This window comes from Alosa pseudoharengus, unplaced genomic scaffold (assembly GCF_046254945.1).
Source record: "Alosa pseudoharengus isolate Yale_2024_CS ecotype anadromous, Long Island Sound unplaced genomic scaffold, YU_APseudo_1.1 YU_APseudo_1.1_scf_9, whole genome shotgun sequence".
Classification (NCBI taxonomy): Eukaryota; Metazoa; Chordata; class Actinopteri; order Clupeiformes; family Clupeidae; genus Alosa; species Alosa pseudoharengus.
This window is the reverse complement of record NW_027468881.1, coordinates 20,586,810-20,604,138: the sequence shown is the minus strand read 5'-3', so window position 1 is coordinate 20,604,138 and position 17,329 is coordinate 20,586,810. Positions and strand designations below refer to the sequence as shown.

Sequence of the window (17,329 nt, the reverse complement as noted above, 5' to 3'; positions counted from 1 at the left end):
TACCTCCTGCCACAGCCTCGCTGGGGAGTCAACACGCCCGGCAAACACACACACACACACGCACACGCACACAAAATACCCCCTCCAAATAAATCAGCATTGAGTGTCTGGACATGTGCCCAGTGCATGGGGCGCAGGCTGCATGGTGTGGTGTGGGGCAGTGTGGAGCGGTGCGGTGCAGTGCAGCGGATTGGGGGGTTATGTCACTGCTTTTTCACGCCTGTGGTCACTGCTCTTGGCCCGACCCCAGGGCTCCTGTTTAGCGAGTGAGAAAAGAGAGCGAGCGTGTGCACAAGGAGGGCTGGTTGGCCGACCGACCCCCCTGTGTTCCCACCCACCTCCTTCCTTTCTCTCTCTCCCTCTCTGTCCCTCTCTCATCTCCCTCCCCACCTCCTCCCTCTCTCTACATCTCTCTCTCTCTCTCTCTCTCTCTCTCGGTTCCTGACTCTTAATCCTATGACCTGAGCCTGTCGGTTTTCCCAGAGAGACCAAGCGAGAGAGAGGTGATGTTATTCATAGTGCCTAGTTGCAGGCGATGTGGCAGGGGTGATTTGTTCAGATTCCCAACGGCCGTGCGAGGTCAGGGGAATTGCACGCGTGTGTGTAGTGCATTCTTTGATTGGGACAACTCATACGACTTTGATGTCCTTTCTTGGCTGACCACTTCACAGTGCCCAAGCCATTTAAGGCACGGAGGGGCCTTAGTGTACCCGCTCACAATCAACTGTTTTGACGTCAGAGAGCAACGTCACTGAAGGTGTTTTTGTTTTGTTTGTTTGTGTCTTCACTTCTGGTGGTTGGTTTGGGGTTTTACGGCTGTCTGTTTTTTTGTGTTCGTCTTGTCGCATCAAAAAGTATCAGGTGTTTGGCCACAGTTTTCAGGTCCCGTGCAGCTGTGGTGTGTGTGTGTATGTGTGTAGGAGTATCCGTTAGGGGACACATTTTAACACTGGGGCCAAGGTCGATGTGTGTGGATCATCCAGCTGAGAGGAGTAGAAGGAGAACAGTGTAGACAGTTAAGATGCATTATGTGGATCAGTAGATTGGTGGTTTGAGGCAAAATATTGCTGTTTTTGTTAATTTTCTTTCTTTTATTTAATCTTTTCTTTCTTTCTTTTGTGTTCATAAGTATACTCTGTGCCTCAACTCAAATAGTTTGTGTGGTTTTGTTCTCACAGTTCTTACCTTTGTGTGCAGCAGCAGAGAACACTTGTGCTTGTGCTTCTTCGCTTCTCTCCTCTTGTCTAAAGTCCTGTCCTCTCTCTCTCTCTCTCTCCCTCTCTCTCTCTCTCAGCTCTCCTCTGCTTTTCAGTCTTTTTTGTCTTCTCTCCTGTCCTCTCTCACATCCCCCTTATTAATGTGCTTTGCTCTGCTCTGTTCTCTTCTCTCTCCTCTCCTCTCCTCTCATCTTCTGAAGTGGCTCTCCCTCCCTCCCACCCCTCAGCACAGCTCACTCCAGTGGCCAGTGTAGGTTATCGTGAAGCTCCCAAGGATGGGAGAGAAGAGAAAGAGAGAGAAAGTGAGAGAGATGGAGAAAAGGGAGGGGGGAGTCCCTGAAAAAAGAGAGGGAAAGACAGAGTGGGCGAGCAAGAGACAGAGAGAGAGAGAGAGAAAAGAGAAGTAGACAAATGACATGGCTTCCATTCTTTCCCCCTTCCTTTCTTCCTCTCTCCTCCTCACTCCCTCTCTCTTTCTCTCTCTCTCTCTCTTTTCCTTCTTTTCTCTCTTCCTCTTTCCTCAAAGTCGGAGTGAACAACAACAACAACAGGAGGGGGAAAAAATGAAAGTGGAGTGACAACTGTGAATCCCCTTCTGTGTCCCCTCCAGGGCCAGTGTGAAGTTTTCAGTTTGATTGAAGGCCCCTTTTCTGTAGTGTGTGGTGTGAAAGCTGTCCTAATTGAATGATAAAGTGTCCCGAGATGGAGTCCAGTGAATAGGCAACAATGCGCAGCCTGTGTGTGGTAGAGGGATTTTGGTCCCCGTCCAGCCTTTCCCTCTCCACTGCGAGAGGGGGCCTATTATGAAGGGCTCTGCTGGACCCGGTCACGTGACTCGACTCCCTCCCCACCCCCCCACCCCACCCCCCACCACCACCATCAGTAGCCTCCACCCTCCACGTCCTGCACCCCTCCCCTCCCCGGGCTGATGCTGGCCAATCAGAGCCCGGCAGGGGCCTGTTCACACCGGCCATGTGGTTGAATGGCCTCATTTTGTGAGTGGCTGACTCTCTGCGCATATCTCTCTCTCTCACTCTCTCTCTTACTCTCTCTCTCTCTCTCACTCTCTCGCTCACTCGTTCAGCTCAGCACCTATCCTAAGCAGTGGTCCACCCCAGAGAAGGGAATGGGGGAGTGAGAAATCCCTGTCCATGCACACTCAGCTCATAGCTATGCCGCGAGCAAGCAGGCAGGCAGCCGCACGGCACCCATCGTTTGTGAGAGACCAAATTACATTAAAAACGTCTTGTGACTTCCGAGTTGTCAGCTCTTAAAGTATTTATTTTGCATAATCACCAAGTGCTATCTGGGCAAGCTCAGAAGGTAAATTGAAACAAATCAAGTTTGCCGCGCTCTGACTCTGTTTTGATGTACAGCTTAGGCTAGCCAGGTCTGATGTAGAGATATATGTGTCTCTGAGCCCTTGAGCCAGGGGTATTTGCCCTCTATTTGCTGTGGTATATGGGCCTGTTGTAATGGGCCTCGTAAGTAGTATTTCTGTGCTGGAATTAGACGTCTACCTTGCCCCCCATCTCAGCTAGATGGCAGCAATAAGTTGTTTGTGTTTATGTGCTTATTTCAACATTTGTTGCGGAATGAGACAGTGTGTGTGTGTGTGTGCGCGCACTTCATAGAGCGTGATTGTGTGTTGTATTTATTACATTCAACAACAAGTAGGAGTCAGGAGTAAAAAAGATTGAATAAACAGTATGAGAGAGAGAGAGAGAGAGAGAGAGAGAGAGAGAGAGAGAGAGAGAGAGAGAGAGAGAAGGAGGGAGGGTGACTAAAGACTGCAGTTCATCTGGTACTGAAAAGGAGCTCCTCGTCGAAGTGGGCAATCTGTTAACTATTTTTCCCTTCATGTGAAACCTAACCCCCTTTCAGCAGCTAGTGTATAGGCCTACTCTAGCATCTGCCTTCATCTGAATCACATAGGCAGACACACACACACGCACACATGCACACACGCACACACACACACACAAACTCCTTCTCTACAAGTGAAATGCTTTACTACACGCATACCTCACAAAGACACACTTCCCTATGTAGACATGCGTGAAGACAATCAGATGCATATCCCAATACACAAACACTGTCGATCTGCCCCCACCCAATCTCTCTCTCTGCCTCTCTCACACACACTCTCTCCACACACACACACACACACACATACACAAGTGCACATACACACACTCTCACACACAGAGACAAACACACAAAAGTATAGACAAGCCCGGCACAAAACAGCAGTTGTGTTGGCAGCGCTGCGGAGGTAGTGAGCTGGAAGACCACCCTCCGGCCTGGGGGCCATTCAGCCCAAGAGTGTGTGTTTTTATCTCCGGGGACCCGAAGAAAAGCGGAGGAAAGCGCCGTGTTAAAATGTGTTAATGAATAACTCCCAGAGACGCTGCCGCCACTGCTCCTGCCGCCGCAAAGGGCCTTTCTCCCCCCCCCCCCCCCATGGTCCTCAGGGAGTCCCCTCCTCTTCAAAGCAGTCCCCCTTTTCTTTCCTTTTGGCTCTCTCTCCCTCTCTCCCTCTCTCTCTCTCTCTCTGCGTGTTCACCACCTCCGTCTCTCCCTCCATTGCTCTCTCTCTCTCTCTCTTACTCTTTTTCTTTTTATTCTCTCGTTCTCATTCTCTCTCTCACTCTCTGAATGCATAAGTGAAATTGCCCCCAGGCTGGCGGTGGGGGTGTCACTGGGTGTTGACGGTGCAGAGGGAGGGGGATTGTGTACCTGTTTGCATGCCGGAGGGTCTGTGTATGGTGTGTGTTTTTTGCCATCCAGGCATTCAGTGTGTTTGTGTGTGTGTGTGTGTTTGTGTGTGTGTGAGTGTGTGAGTGATTGCCCCCATGTGTGTGCTTTCATATGTGTGTGTGTGAGATTGTTGTTTAGATGTGCATATGAGGGGCCAAGGGGTGCACCCCCAAAAGCAGTCAGGCTCGGCCGATCAGTATCTCCACATCAGAGCTGGGGGATCTTGGCTCTTTGAATATTCCAGTTTTTGGGGAGCAGGGCAGACAGCGTGGCATTATGTAGCCGAATCCGGCCACTCGCCCGGGGTACCAACCCCCCAACCACCCCCCCCCCCGACAATCCCCTCCTGTTCTCGTCTGATCCGTAATCCTATAGCCTCACCTATATACCACTGATACAAAGGCCCATTTATTCGTCCATGATGGGCCATTGAGTGATTTCCGCTGCAGTGCACACATACATGTAGTCTATGCAGAGGCCATATGTGAGTGGGCCAGTTCACCGCTCCAAATGTGGCTAACTCAGTACACTTTGCTCCGACTGGGAGGCAGAGCAGGACGTCACTTTAAGACGGTTTCTCCTGATCTGTGTTTGCTTGGACTTATATGATAACTCTTTCCAACGCGCTCATGCAAGCTTGTATTCATGCGTCTTGATCTTCTCAAATAACACCAGCGTTGTTTGTTCCACTTGTTTCCAACTTTGTTTTCCATTTTTTTTCTATTCTCTTTCTTCCATGATGTCCTCCACCCTTCCTTTCCTTTTCCCCATCCTCCATTCTTCTCTATATCTGTGTCCCTTGCCCACTTTTGTGTGTGTGTGTGTGTGTGTGTGTGTGTGTCTCTCTCTCTCACTGTCATCTTTGACTGAGCCCTCCGTGTGTGATGCCGAGAGTGATCAAGTTTCAAAGACATTTAAGGAATGCATCCAGCCCAGCACCCATTTTCAAGTCCTGTTTATGCAGGAATGTTATTTTTACTACTCACTCACTCACCCCAGCCCCACCCCACCCCACCCCACCCCAACCCAGCCCAGCAACCCCCCTCCTCACTCGCACATCCTTCAAACACCGAGCAAGGGAGAGAGAGAGAGAGAGAGAGAGAGAGAGAGAGAGAGAGAGAGAGAGAGAGAGAGAAACGGTGGTGTCGGTCTGTGGTCTTTGCTTTCAAACAGCAAACAAAAATAAAAGGAAATTATGACGTGATTGACAGAGGCAGGGAACAGAGAAAAAAGCCTGTCGGCTGAAACCTGTTGTCATTTTCTGTAAACAAAGGCCACCCGACAATGCCTGTTGTTTTAAGCTGCGCTGACATTGCTAAAATTAGAGATTGTTTGTTGCTGACCCTGTCTGAAAGAGAAAGCGGGTTGGGGGTGGGATGTAAAAAGCCAACCCCCCCCCCCTCTTTCTCTCATTTTGTTACTCTTTCTCTTGTTTTCTCTCTCTCTGTCTCTTCCCTTATTAGCAAAGAGTTTTGGAAAGAAGTACTTCCATATAACAATACACTTGATAGTATACTGCCAGTATACTATTAATAGACATATCTCTATCTAGTACTATATCTATATTAGCCATATCTATATCTAGTATAATACTGGATAGATTTTCATATGTTTAAACCTAGAAAAAGAACGGACTGATCCAAATACAGACCAGAGCAATTAAGTATTAAGTGGATAGGTGTGTGTGTCTGTGTGTGTCTGTCTGTGTGTGTGTGTGTGTGTGTGTGTGTGTGTGTTTGTGTGAGTGTGTGTGTGCGGATAGAGTTCATTCATTCCAGAAACAAAACAAACTCTCCCATATTCCTTTACTGTGGTCATCTAGTGCCATTCCCACAACTTTCTGTGTGGAGCACTGTCCAGTTTTACAGGCATCTTAAAGTTTTATGGAGAGACTTTGAATCGTTGCGGAGTCGCCGTTGGAAGCGCGAGTAAAAGCAGCAGTGTGTGTAAAACATCTGAGGGTTACACCAAGCCTTTGTTGGGGCTGTCCCAGTACAAGTGTGTGTGACTGAAAGGGCTGTGTCTTGGTGAAGCACATAGTTCAGATGTCTGTGATGCAGTCAGCTAGCTGCCTGCTAAGTGCAAATGTTTGTGTTTGTGTTGTGGGGAGTGTGTTTGTTGTTAGGGTGTGTGTATGGACAAGGTTGTGTGTGTGTGTGTGTGTGTGTGTGTGTACTTCTCTGTGTGTGTGTGCGTGTGTGTGTGTGTATATTTGTGTGTGTATGTTTGTGTTGCCTGAAAAGCTTCGCTGGAATGTACAAGCAGTTGTATGGAATGTGTGAGATGACACATAGTGAGAGTTCAGAATTGGCAATGGAATGAAATGAGAGAGAGAGAGAGAAAGAGAGTAAAAACACAGAAACACAGAGTGGAAGGTAAGGAGGACAGGAGAGAAAGTGGGACACTTAGAGAGAAAGAGAGAGAGGGAGAGAGAGAGGGGTAGGAAGGGAGATCGAGTTGGCACACTGCCGGCTGGCAGGGTGCCCACTGCTCTGCAGCTCCGTGTCATAGCCAGGACTCCCTGCCAGAGAGGGGTTTCCCCTGACTCACCTCAGCACACACACACTCTGTCTCCCCTTCTTTTTCACACAAACACACACACACAGACATGCTCGCAAGTGCACACAAATACACATTCACACATGTGCACTCACACAAACACACATACACACACACACACACAGACATGCTCGCAAGTGCACACAAACACACATGCACACTCACACACACACACAAACATGCTCGCAAGTGCACACAAACACACATGCGCATTAACACACACATACACACAGACATGCTCGTAAGTGCACACAAACACACATGCGCACTTACACACACACACACAGACATGCGCTCGCAAGTGCACACAAACACACATGCGCACTCACACACACACAAACAAACTTGCTCACAAGTGCACACAAACACACGCGCGCACACACACTCACACACACAGACATCGATTTTACCATTAAGAGTTAACTATATTTCTCCAGGTGTATGACACATCCACCTACATCATAAAATAGGTTTTAACACGAATTCCATCCATACTCATTTATTAACCTTTTTAAAAAAAATTCCAACCAGCAGTCTTGAATCATAACTGGAGTCTTATCACCTTCACCGCCTCTCACTGCCTTAACACAGTTGAGGTCAAGTCCTTTTCACTCACAGTGTTTCTGTCTTTCTGTTAGGGATGTGTGTTTATGTATGTGTGTTTGAGTGTGTGTGTGTGTGTGTGTGTGTGTGTGAGTAGGGGATTTTGTGCTTGGTCTGTTTGCAGATTGCTTCATCTTGCTGCGGCTTTCATTGGAAACCTCAAGGGAAGTCTTGAATAGCACCTGTCACGTCTGACCCTGCCTACTACGAAAGCACTTCCCTAAAGATGCTGTCCCGAGAGATAGTAGTAGAAGTAGTTGTGTTTCTGTGTGTGTGTGTGTGTGTGTGTGTGTGTGTACAAATACAAAAATGTCACTCACAGAACATAGAAACATAGAATAGCGGTGTTAGCACAGATGCATTTAAAGAAATTTTAAAACTTTGTTTGGACACTTGGACACACACACACACACACACACACACACACACACACACACACACACACACACACAGAGCGAGAGAAAGACTAGCGAAAGTGCCCCTCTCCTTCCTTTAGTTGGGTCTGAGCTGTAATGCGTCACTTTTCTCTGAGAGGCTGCTTAGTCCCACCCAGCGTGGCTTCCTTAGCCATTGTTCTCCCGCAAATTAGCACAGGGAGGGAACCACTTCTAATTGGCCTTTGTTTGTGGAGCCTGTTCATTTTCTAATTATTCTCTCTCTCTCTTTCTTTTTCTCTCTTTCCCTTTCTCTCTTTTTCTTGTCGTTAAGCCTCGACCTTGTGTCAGCCAGATGTCCCTGCTTCATGGCCATATTGATTGTATTATTTCTGAATCAGAGGCGGAGGGGAAAAAAACAAGAACATGAGGGATTGACTGATTAAGAGAGAGAGACAGGAAGGTCTTGCACAGAAGAGAGATGTATTGGGTTTGGAATGAGCTTTTGTGACTAATGCTTTGATAGGACATGGTCTGGAGATTCAAAGCCTTACTTGACCCAACCACTCCCCGGCTTTCTTTCAGTTTTAAGAGCCCTTCTCCGATGGTAGGTACTTGTGTCTCTCTTGTCCTCCTCGTTTACAAGCACAATATTGCTTCATAGGAACGTAAGCTTTTCATGCCATCAACACACTGCTCCGAGATCAGACTGGATGACCACACAGTGATGTATTTGTGTGCTGCAGTTAGGCGCCGTGCTGCAGTCAGACCAGACGGCAGGGAGCAGAGCAGAGCGGAGCCTTTTGACGCTATTTGCGCTCTGGCTCACGTTCTGCAGAAGCCAGCCAAAAACAGCTCTACTGTTTAGATAAGAGTCGCACCGGGCTTTCTAATAAGACAATGCATTTGTTATTCTGATATGAAATGTGCTTATGAAACGCTGGCTGGGTCACCCAGGCAGCTCGGGTCGCTGTCCCTGGGCCAGCAGGGGCCGATGTTGCCGTGCCCAGGGGGTGCCAGCCGGCAGGGGCTGTCGGGCAGACGTTGGAGCCGCGGAGGAGCGGGGCGGGCACCACTTTAATCTAGGTTGTTTGTTTTGGTAAATCTCTCGTGCCCTTCTCCCACACCCCCCAGAGAGAGAGAGAGAGAGAGAGAGAGAGAGAGAGAGAGAGAGAGAGAGAGAGAGAGAGAGAGAGACGTTCTAATGAGCGCTGATTGATTGCGGAGTGTTTGAGTTGGCCTGGGCGTTCAGTGGTGTGCCAGGGCTTTGATGGCAATCACCAGCTTACGTGCCACCTCATGGAGGAGAGGAGCGGTGGGTGGTGCTGGGGCCCCAGGCTTCTCTCTGCACCTCTGTGTATGCTCTGGCCAGATCTCATGACCCATTGCACTGATACTGTACCACTGACTTTAAGCCAATTTGAAATAATACAACTAGCTAATTGCAGAGGCTGCAATTAATCATACAGCACATCAAACAATATTAATCTGCATTAATCTGTTTTAATCTGCAATAATCAAACAGTGAAGCTCACCTATCAGGAGACGTGCTCACCAATCAGAAGTGCCCCAACTCAAAGTGAAATATAGAATATTAAACTGAAGCTTGACTTTAAAAATGATATTGCAAAAACAATCACAATCTAACCTGGGAAAACCCAGACGAATCTGTTGGCGAATTTGAATTCGCTCTGCAGGTTAGTCTGGCAAGGAGGCCATTGATGCCCATTTCCAATGTTCTAAAAACCCAGGCACCAATCACAATCGCTAATCCAGCATGGGGCGGGCTTTATATGATGACAGATAAAGCTGTGCATTCAAAACAACCAGTGGCTGCGCTGATGGCGACAGGGTTAAATAGATATGGACGTGTATTTTCTTTGGAATTGATTAAACAACTCCATTTAAAACCTTCATTTACAAAATTGCTGCACTTCTGAAGCGATGTGGTAAGAGTTTAATGCATCAATTTAAGTTTAATTTCACTGCTAGTTACGCCCCTGGATGTTGTAAGTCTGAAGCCTTTGAATTGAATTGAATGCCTTTATTGTCATTGTACTTTACAATACAACGAAATTAGTTACTCCACTGGGTGCATACAATTTTTCTTTTTTCTCAATTGAGATACTGTATGTGGTCTGGTGTCAACAAGGCTGATCACAATCGCAATATCTGTCGGAAAAATCGCAATGAGATATCTGCCCTAAGTCGTGCAGCCCTAGTTGCAGTAGTTCATAACTGTGACTACTAACTTGAAAATGATAAGGAATCCGTAGCATTTCCGTGGCCTTTTATCACAATATTGATGTTGTATGCGACTCCATGGATCGGACAGAGGTGAGCAGAAAGTGACAGGCTCATCTCTGCCCTTATGCCCATAACACAATCTCCCTTACTGCTACTGCATGTCCTCAATGACCATACTAAAGCTCACTTTCAGTATAACAGTACCATAGTAAAAAGTGAACTAAAAGGGATTTTGTATGTCTCATTTGAGTCTAAATGTCAAGTCTGCTTTGATTCATAAAAAGTACTAGAGTACACCTGAAACAGTTGCAGACCACATGAATAGACCTGATGTCAAATGTCACCTTACGTAGTCCCCCCCCCAAAAAACCCTCTACATGGAAGGAGATGTGTGAGAGTAGACGTTACTGTGACGTATCAGTCCTCCATTAAAAGACACAGAGGGGGAGACAAAGGGTAGTGTCTGAGCAGTAGTGTCCCCTTGTAACCGTCAACCACAAGGGGCTAAATTTAGTTGGGCCACCGGGAACAGTGGCCACATCCAGGCCGAAGGACTCCAACGGCTGCAGAGGTGAGGGCAGGGTTTGGCAACACCATTCCGCCTGCTGCCTGTTTCAGAGATGGGTGGGCTTTTGGCCTTCCTGAACACCCCCACACCCCCCAAACACACATGCACACACATACACACACACACACACACACACACTCACATGCGCATACACACACACACACACATACACACACACACACACACAATAGTGAAAAAACACAAACATGCACACACACACTCACATGCACATACATACACACACACACACACACACACACACACACACACTGACACAGTTGCACTAGTATATCCATATAGACATATAGATGCTAGACATATTGCTCAGAACATATACAAAAGCAGGAACATACACATGGATGCATTCAAGTATGTCCATATTGTCAGCCGAAATTGTCAGCCGGCACCCCCCCCCCCCCCCCACACACACACACACATACTCACACACACTTACACACCAACACACACACAGCAAGCAACCGTAGAGGAACTGAAACCTGTCCATCTTACTGAGTGACAGCGGAGCAACAACAGTGGAGGAAAAGGGGTGGGGGGAGGGGTAGCACTTTGAGAAAGAAAGGCACTGAGATGTTTCCTCTTCAGCTGGGAGCCCTTTGCAGTCCGTAGCAGGGCCCGAAAAACAAGCCAGCGGAGGAGGGAGAGGGGCAAGAAAGAGACTGGGGGGGGGGGGGGGGTTAGCACTCAGATCTGTTGTTGGACCGGGCTTTGTGGTGTCGGCTGTAGTGATGCAATGCTTCAGGTTAGCGGCGCCTAATTCAGGCTCTGTTTGTTGGCTGCACTAGAGGCCAAGTTCAGCTACAGAGTTGAACGAGGTTATAGAGACACACACACATGCACGCACACGCACTCTTACACACAAACACAACTCCCTCCGCTGTGGTGTCTGGTTTCTCCTGTTGCTGTGCTCCCCCCTCCCCTTCCTTCTCTGTCACCCCTCGTCAATGTGGTCAGTAAAGCATGACTTGCTATCCTCTTTGGAGTCTTTCAGACTATCACTAACAGAGAGCTCCTCCCTCTTTCTCTCTCTCTCTCTCTCTCTCTCTCTCTCTCTCTCTCTCATCCTTCTCTTTGGAGTCTTTCAGACTATCACTAACAGAGAGCTCCTCCCTCTTTCTCTCTCTCTCCCTCTCTCTCATCCTCCTCTTTGGAGTCTTTCAGACTATCACTAACAGAGCTCCTCCCTCTTTCTCTTTCTCTCACTCTGTTTATAGTGTTTCGTCTTCCTCTCTCTCTCCAACACACACACAGACACACACACACAAACACAAACACATACACACACACTCCCACACATTCACACTCGGCCTCTCTAACATTCAATTGCTCTCTTCCTCCTTATCTGTTTCTCTCCTCCAGTGTCACCCTCTCACACAAGCCTCCTCCCTCTCCCACCCTCTGTTCTCTCTCTCTCTATCACTCTTTCACTCTCTCTCTCTCTCTCTCTCTCTCCTGCGGCTGTTGTCACCTTAGCTCTGTGCTGTGGACTCACTCTCTATTTTTGGCTGCCGGGCAGCTTGCTGGAACAGGCTCAGAGCCCTTGTGGTCTGGTGTTTATGAAGTCGCTCTCCTCGACCGAAGGGCAATGCACATGACCTATGTCCGCTGTTCTCTGAGCAGCCATTCGCCAGGCCAAGAGATTTGATCAGTCACTCAGTGCTGTTCTCAGATCAGTGGCCGTTCCTCGGTGAGCTCTGAAAGGGTTAATAATGAGCACACAGGAGCCACCGCAGTGTACAGGGTGACCTCTGACCCTGACGCCAAAGGAATGTGAAAACCCTTTAATCTCAAACCATAACTGCTGCCTTTATGCCGGATGATTTCTTTTTTCACTGTCAGGATTACAAAATCCATATGTGCTTTTTCCCTTCACTCTTTCTCACGTTAGGATGCATCTCATTTGCAATATTAGGGTTTTCACACATTGTGGTTTCACTCATGCAATAAGTGCTTATTGTGAATACTGAGCCAAGATGTGAGTTAAGTTTGACATTATTCTGACACCTATCAGTATATTCCAGCTGCCTTGAATTGTCACAGAGTCAGATTCGGGGGAAAGTTAGTAAACTACTGGGGTAGTTATGTGTTTTCATTACCACAGGCAGTCTGAGGCTCAGACATTGACATTTGGGCCTCGAGAGGAACTAGTGGAGAACCTCAGAAGGTCAGAACCTCCACATTCAGGCATTCCTCACTCAAGGGGAAGGAACGTCAGGGTTGCTGTAGGCACACTGCCTGGCATGAGAGGGCTGGATGGAGGAAGAGGCGGAGGAGTTGTGGGGGAGGAGGGGGCGTTGGAGAGGGCTGCTGGGCGAGTGTGCCTAGCCCGGGCATGTTAGTACGGATGTAGGGGAACTGCTCGCATGTTTTGCGGTGTGTTTTATGATGGATATGGAGCATGGCTAAGGTGCTTCATATGGAGGTGTGGAACCACAGGCATGTGGGGAGGGATGGAGGTGTGAGGTGCAAGGTATGGGCTGGAAGAGGTAGAGTCCCAGTGTTGTGCAGGTAGGCTACAGGTTTAGGAAGTGGCAGATGGGAGAGAGAGAGAGCTCATTTATGTGTTTGTTTGGATAAGAGAGAGAGAGAGAGGCAATCTTGGCTCGTGTTTCAGATGGGTGGAGGAGGTGCTGTGTAACGTGAGGGAGTGTGTAAAGGGCGGACGTGGCAAAGTTCAAGTTCAGAATGTGACCGGTCCTGCAAGTGCCTTTTCCATCTAGGCCACCTAGAGCCAGCTGACCCTGCCTCCTCACTTCCGCTCGTATGTGCTACCCCCTGCCTCAAGAATCGTGCTAATTAGCAAATCTGAGTGGTGGACATGCAGTCATGAGTAGGACTTGGTTTTCTGAGCGTCGAGAAATTTGCCTCTGGTGGGAATGTGTATGGTGTGTGTTCTAAGCATGTGATCTGGTTCAAAGGGGGCAACAGAAGGTGTTTCACATAAGAAAGTGTGATGTTGAGGGGAAGATGAGCTTTGCATTTCATAGATGGAATGCTGTATGGGGAACAAGTAGCCTAACGCTCTATGCTACAGACGTGTACATAGTTGCGGATGGAGCTGAAGAACCTTGCTGAGGCGAATAGAGCCGCAAAAAGCAAGTGTTTCACGACCAAGTGTGAGTGCCAACTTGTGAAAGACGCTCAAGCATAATCACACATTCATAAAAACCATGTTTGCTAAGGACATAGACGCCTAAAGCATTCAAATGCCTTCTATCTTATCGTCTGTATCTATAGTATCTGACAGTTTCTGATGGAGAAACATGTTTCAAATACACAGATCCTTATGGCAGGAGGACATGTTTAATGTATGGTGTGGTATGGAATGACCGCTTAGTCACACTATAGATCAGACGTGTTGTGTTGTGTTGTATAGAGGGGGCAGAAGGGCTGTGCGGTGGCGGCGTGCAGTGCATGTCGGCGGGGGCAGTAGAACATGTTTCAGGCGTGTGGTGTGGAGGGGCATTGTGGCCAAGGAGAGGAATGTGCGCACTGGAGATGCGTTACAATGGAGCCGGGACTCCCTGGGGGGGTCGCACTGAAGCGGGTGTCACCCCCCTGCACCTCCCCTGCTGGGTGACGGCCACAGCAACGCACCACAGCTGTCAGCTCCTCTTAACCGCACGCACGCTCTCTCTCTCTCGCGCACACACACACACACACACACACACACACACACACACACACACACACACACACACACACACACACACACACACACACACACACACACACTATGTCTCTAGTTATCTCACATACACTCAGGCACATATACACACATGCATCACATCTTGTGTGTGTATAGATACACACTCCCATAAGGCACTGTGAATACATAAACAAATGCACATTTTGTATACAGTGCCTTTGTAGTAAAAACATTCATACACACGTACACACACACACACACACACACACACACACACACACGCCCCTTGTTAGCTTGTGCAAAGACTTAGCTACCGCTATAATGCTCAAATGTATACATAACCAAAACCAAATCCACACATGCATGGTCATAACCACAGCATATGCTTTTTCCTTCACCACAATATCTCAGATTCAGCGTCCTGTCCCTGCCCTGTGTAGCAGCACAGCCTCTCCCCCATTACCTACAAGCTCACTGGGGAGCAGTACACCCACCTGCAGGTAGAGGGCAGTGTGGGAAGCCTGCCCACTGAAAACCCATACGCACACGCTCAAACACACACATACACACGCACATGCACGTGCGTCTCTATTTCTGTCACCCTCTCTTGCTCGTCTTCTCTTTTTTTATGGGTCTTGTCTGAACTCTTCTAACCTTCTTGGCCATGTGGCAAGCCAGTTAGATTACACAAAAGAGATGGCGCCTGTGCTGTGTCTTCGCAGCCTAAACGTGAAGCAAACCAGCGTGCTTGACTTTGAATGTTCACTTCTCGCTGGTTGTGTCACGACAGGGGCGATGCCGTGGGCCAGGGTTAACTTTTGCATGGTCAGTATTCGGCCTGTTTGACTTTGGATCCAAGTTGTGTGTCTCAGGTGCAGGGATGGTCAGCAGCAGAGACCTGGGGTCAGGAAAGTTAGGAATGAGAAAGAGGCGAGGGGAGGAGCCAATGAGTGTAACAACAGATCACATTTCTCCACCCCTCAAAGCTCACTTTAAGTAATAAAACAATATGTGAATTCCTTAATGTCTCTGTATGAGAGCCTTACTGTTATGTAGACCCAGTCAGTTAGTAGGTACTGTCATGGAATGCTGCATTAGTAGTTCAGCAAAAATATAGCCTGACCTCCTGGCTGAGTTGACACTTAAGCCTGGCAGTATGCCAGTTTTAGCAGTCAGTTATGATTTAGTGTCAGGGATGAGATCTGTGCTGGATGAAGACAATTGTCATATTCACTCTAGTCAGTGTGTAGCACTGAGCCGCAGTGGGTGCAGCCGGCTCCTTCAGTAAATATGGGAAATTATCTGTTTACTCATTTTAATCACTCTATTTCAACTCTAGTATTTTTAGACCAGTTCACAACCTGCATGTGCTGATCAGTATCACCACATTATCTCAGTTTTCTCTCCCTATCTTATAGCAACTGCAGTCCAAAGGGATCTTTAGAGCACAGAGCACCACAGAGCAGAGTAGGCCCATCTGTCTGCACTGGGGCAACAGCTCATCGGAGTGATTTCTGGTTTTGGCCGTTGAGATGTAGTAGAGGTTTTGTGAAGGTGTTTTTTTGGAACAGTTGTAAACAGTTTGCCTTCCCTGGGGGCTGTTTGTGCTCTGGTGTTTTCTTTGGGATTACGGGAGCCTTATCCTGTTTCGTAACATGTGCATGCATGTACACACACGCCGTCGTGGCCGCCACCGCCGCCAAGCACACGTGTACACATACACACACATACACACACACACACACACACACACACACACACACACAAAGTGGCCTTTGTGAGTCGTGCCGTTTTCCTCGCGCTGCCGGGGCGGCCCAAGAACGAGTGATGATCGTAAATCTTGGCGAAGGAGAAAAGGGGAAGGGATTCACCCACTTCCTACTGTTATTATTAGGGGTTAGAGTTTGACACAATTTACGGTGGAAAAATTTAGCAGCCCCACAAGGTCAACATCAAGACTCTCCCTCCTCCTTTTTAATCTGCCTCCACAGTTCCTTCCACAGCCGTAGTGCCCTCTAGCGCGGCAACTACAGTAACCAAACTTGTGAGGCGTTTGGAGGTCTGAAAGAAAGCGTAGAGAAAGAGCAAAGCAAATCTCCAGAGATTGCTCACTGTCACTGAACAAAAACTAATGTGTGATTTTTCTCTTTCTTGTGTTCTTGCTTTCATGTAGGACAATGAAGATGTTCAGTATCACAACCTACCCACCCCTAACCGTAGCTGTGGGGACTGGGTAAGAGAGAGAATCTGCAAGAGAGAGAGAGAGAGAAAAACAGCAGGTGCGAGAGAAGAAGAGAGGAGGGAGACAGACAGGTGTTTGTGGAAACATTTTCCTGGGAGACATAACTTAGGCTCCAAGAAAAAAGGTGGGTGTGTGCACTCAGCAGATCAGCCTTTGAATACTACTGGCAGATGTCATGCTCTAGAATAATTTGAATCATTCACTTTGACTGCTTAAATCCTAACCCTTCCTTTCAGTTTCATGTTACCTAGACTCTATGTATATCCTAGGTCTTTCAGCGTTTAGTGTTATAAAGGTAGGGCTGTAAACCACCATCTCATCAAAGTAATTAATTAGCACTATATTATGTAGACCTACCAATTTCAGTAATTTAATTCTTGACTAAAGCTCCTTTTTGAAAAGATGACAGTGGGGTTGAGGGCTTCTCCTCTTTCTTTCTTTCTTGTAGGTCTGACTGACTGTGCGTCCACTGCTGCTCCCCATCTCTTCCCTGTGCCACGCCCCGGTTAGCCACGCCCCAGCCACTAGCCACGCAGAGTCTGGACGGGTGGGGAGCCACGGCCGCGTTTCCATGGCAACGGCACCCTAGGGCTGCCATGGCAGCAGCCGCCGCCAATGCCCCAGGCCACCACATCCCAGCACTGACGCAGGAGGACCAGCAGGACCCACGCGCCGCCGCCAAGCTGTTTGGAGGTGCCGCGCCGCCGCGAGCGGAGAGAGAGCGAGAGAGGGAGAGAGAGAGGGAGAGGGAAAGGGGAGAGAGAGCGGGCGGCCACGAGTGTCTGGTGTGCGGCGCTCTCTTCAGCTCGCCGGACAAGCTTCGGCTGCACTCCTTCTGCCACGCGGGGGAGAAGCCGTTCCACTGCTCGCAGCCACACTGTCCCAAGGCCTTCAGCTCCAAATATAAGCTCTTCAGGTGAGCCCCGGGCCTAACACAGACCCCACCCTCAGTTCTGGCACACTGCCAGGTCTGAATGTAAGTTACTTCAAAACAACATTCCCAATAATTGACAGAGGGATACTCCGCAGTTTTCAACCTGGGCCCTATTTTTAGATGTTTTTTAGGACAAATGTTTCCGTAGGAACATAACG

At 48.4% G+C, this 17,329-nt stretch overlaps 1 protein-coding gene across 2 annotated transcripts in view; it reads left to right on the top strand.

Annotated features, from left to right (window-relative positions):
- Positions 1-17,329, top strand: part of plagl2 (pleiomorphic adenoma gene-like 2) — a 30,780-nt gene that overhangs the window by 7,301 nt on the left and 6,150 nt on the right. For both annotated transcript variants that reach the window (XM_076276210.1, XM_076276209.1), the window contains exons 2-3: positions 16,169-16,361; positions 16,686-17,153. In XM_076276210.1, the coding sequence (XP_076132325.1) occupies positions 16,834-17,153 (320 nt within the window). In that variant the 5' untranslated portion in view covers positions 16,169-16,361; positions 16,686-16,833. The remainder of the gene's footprint in view (positions 1-16,168; positions 16,362-16,685; positions 17,154-17,329) is intronic.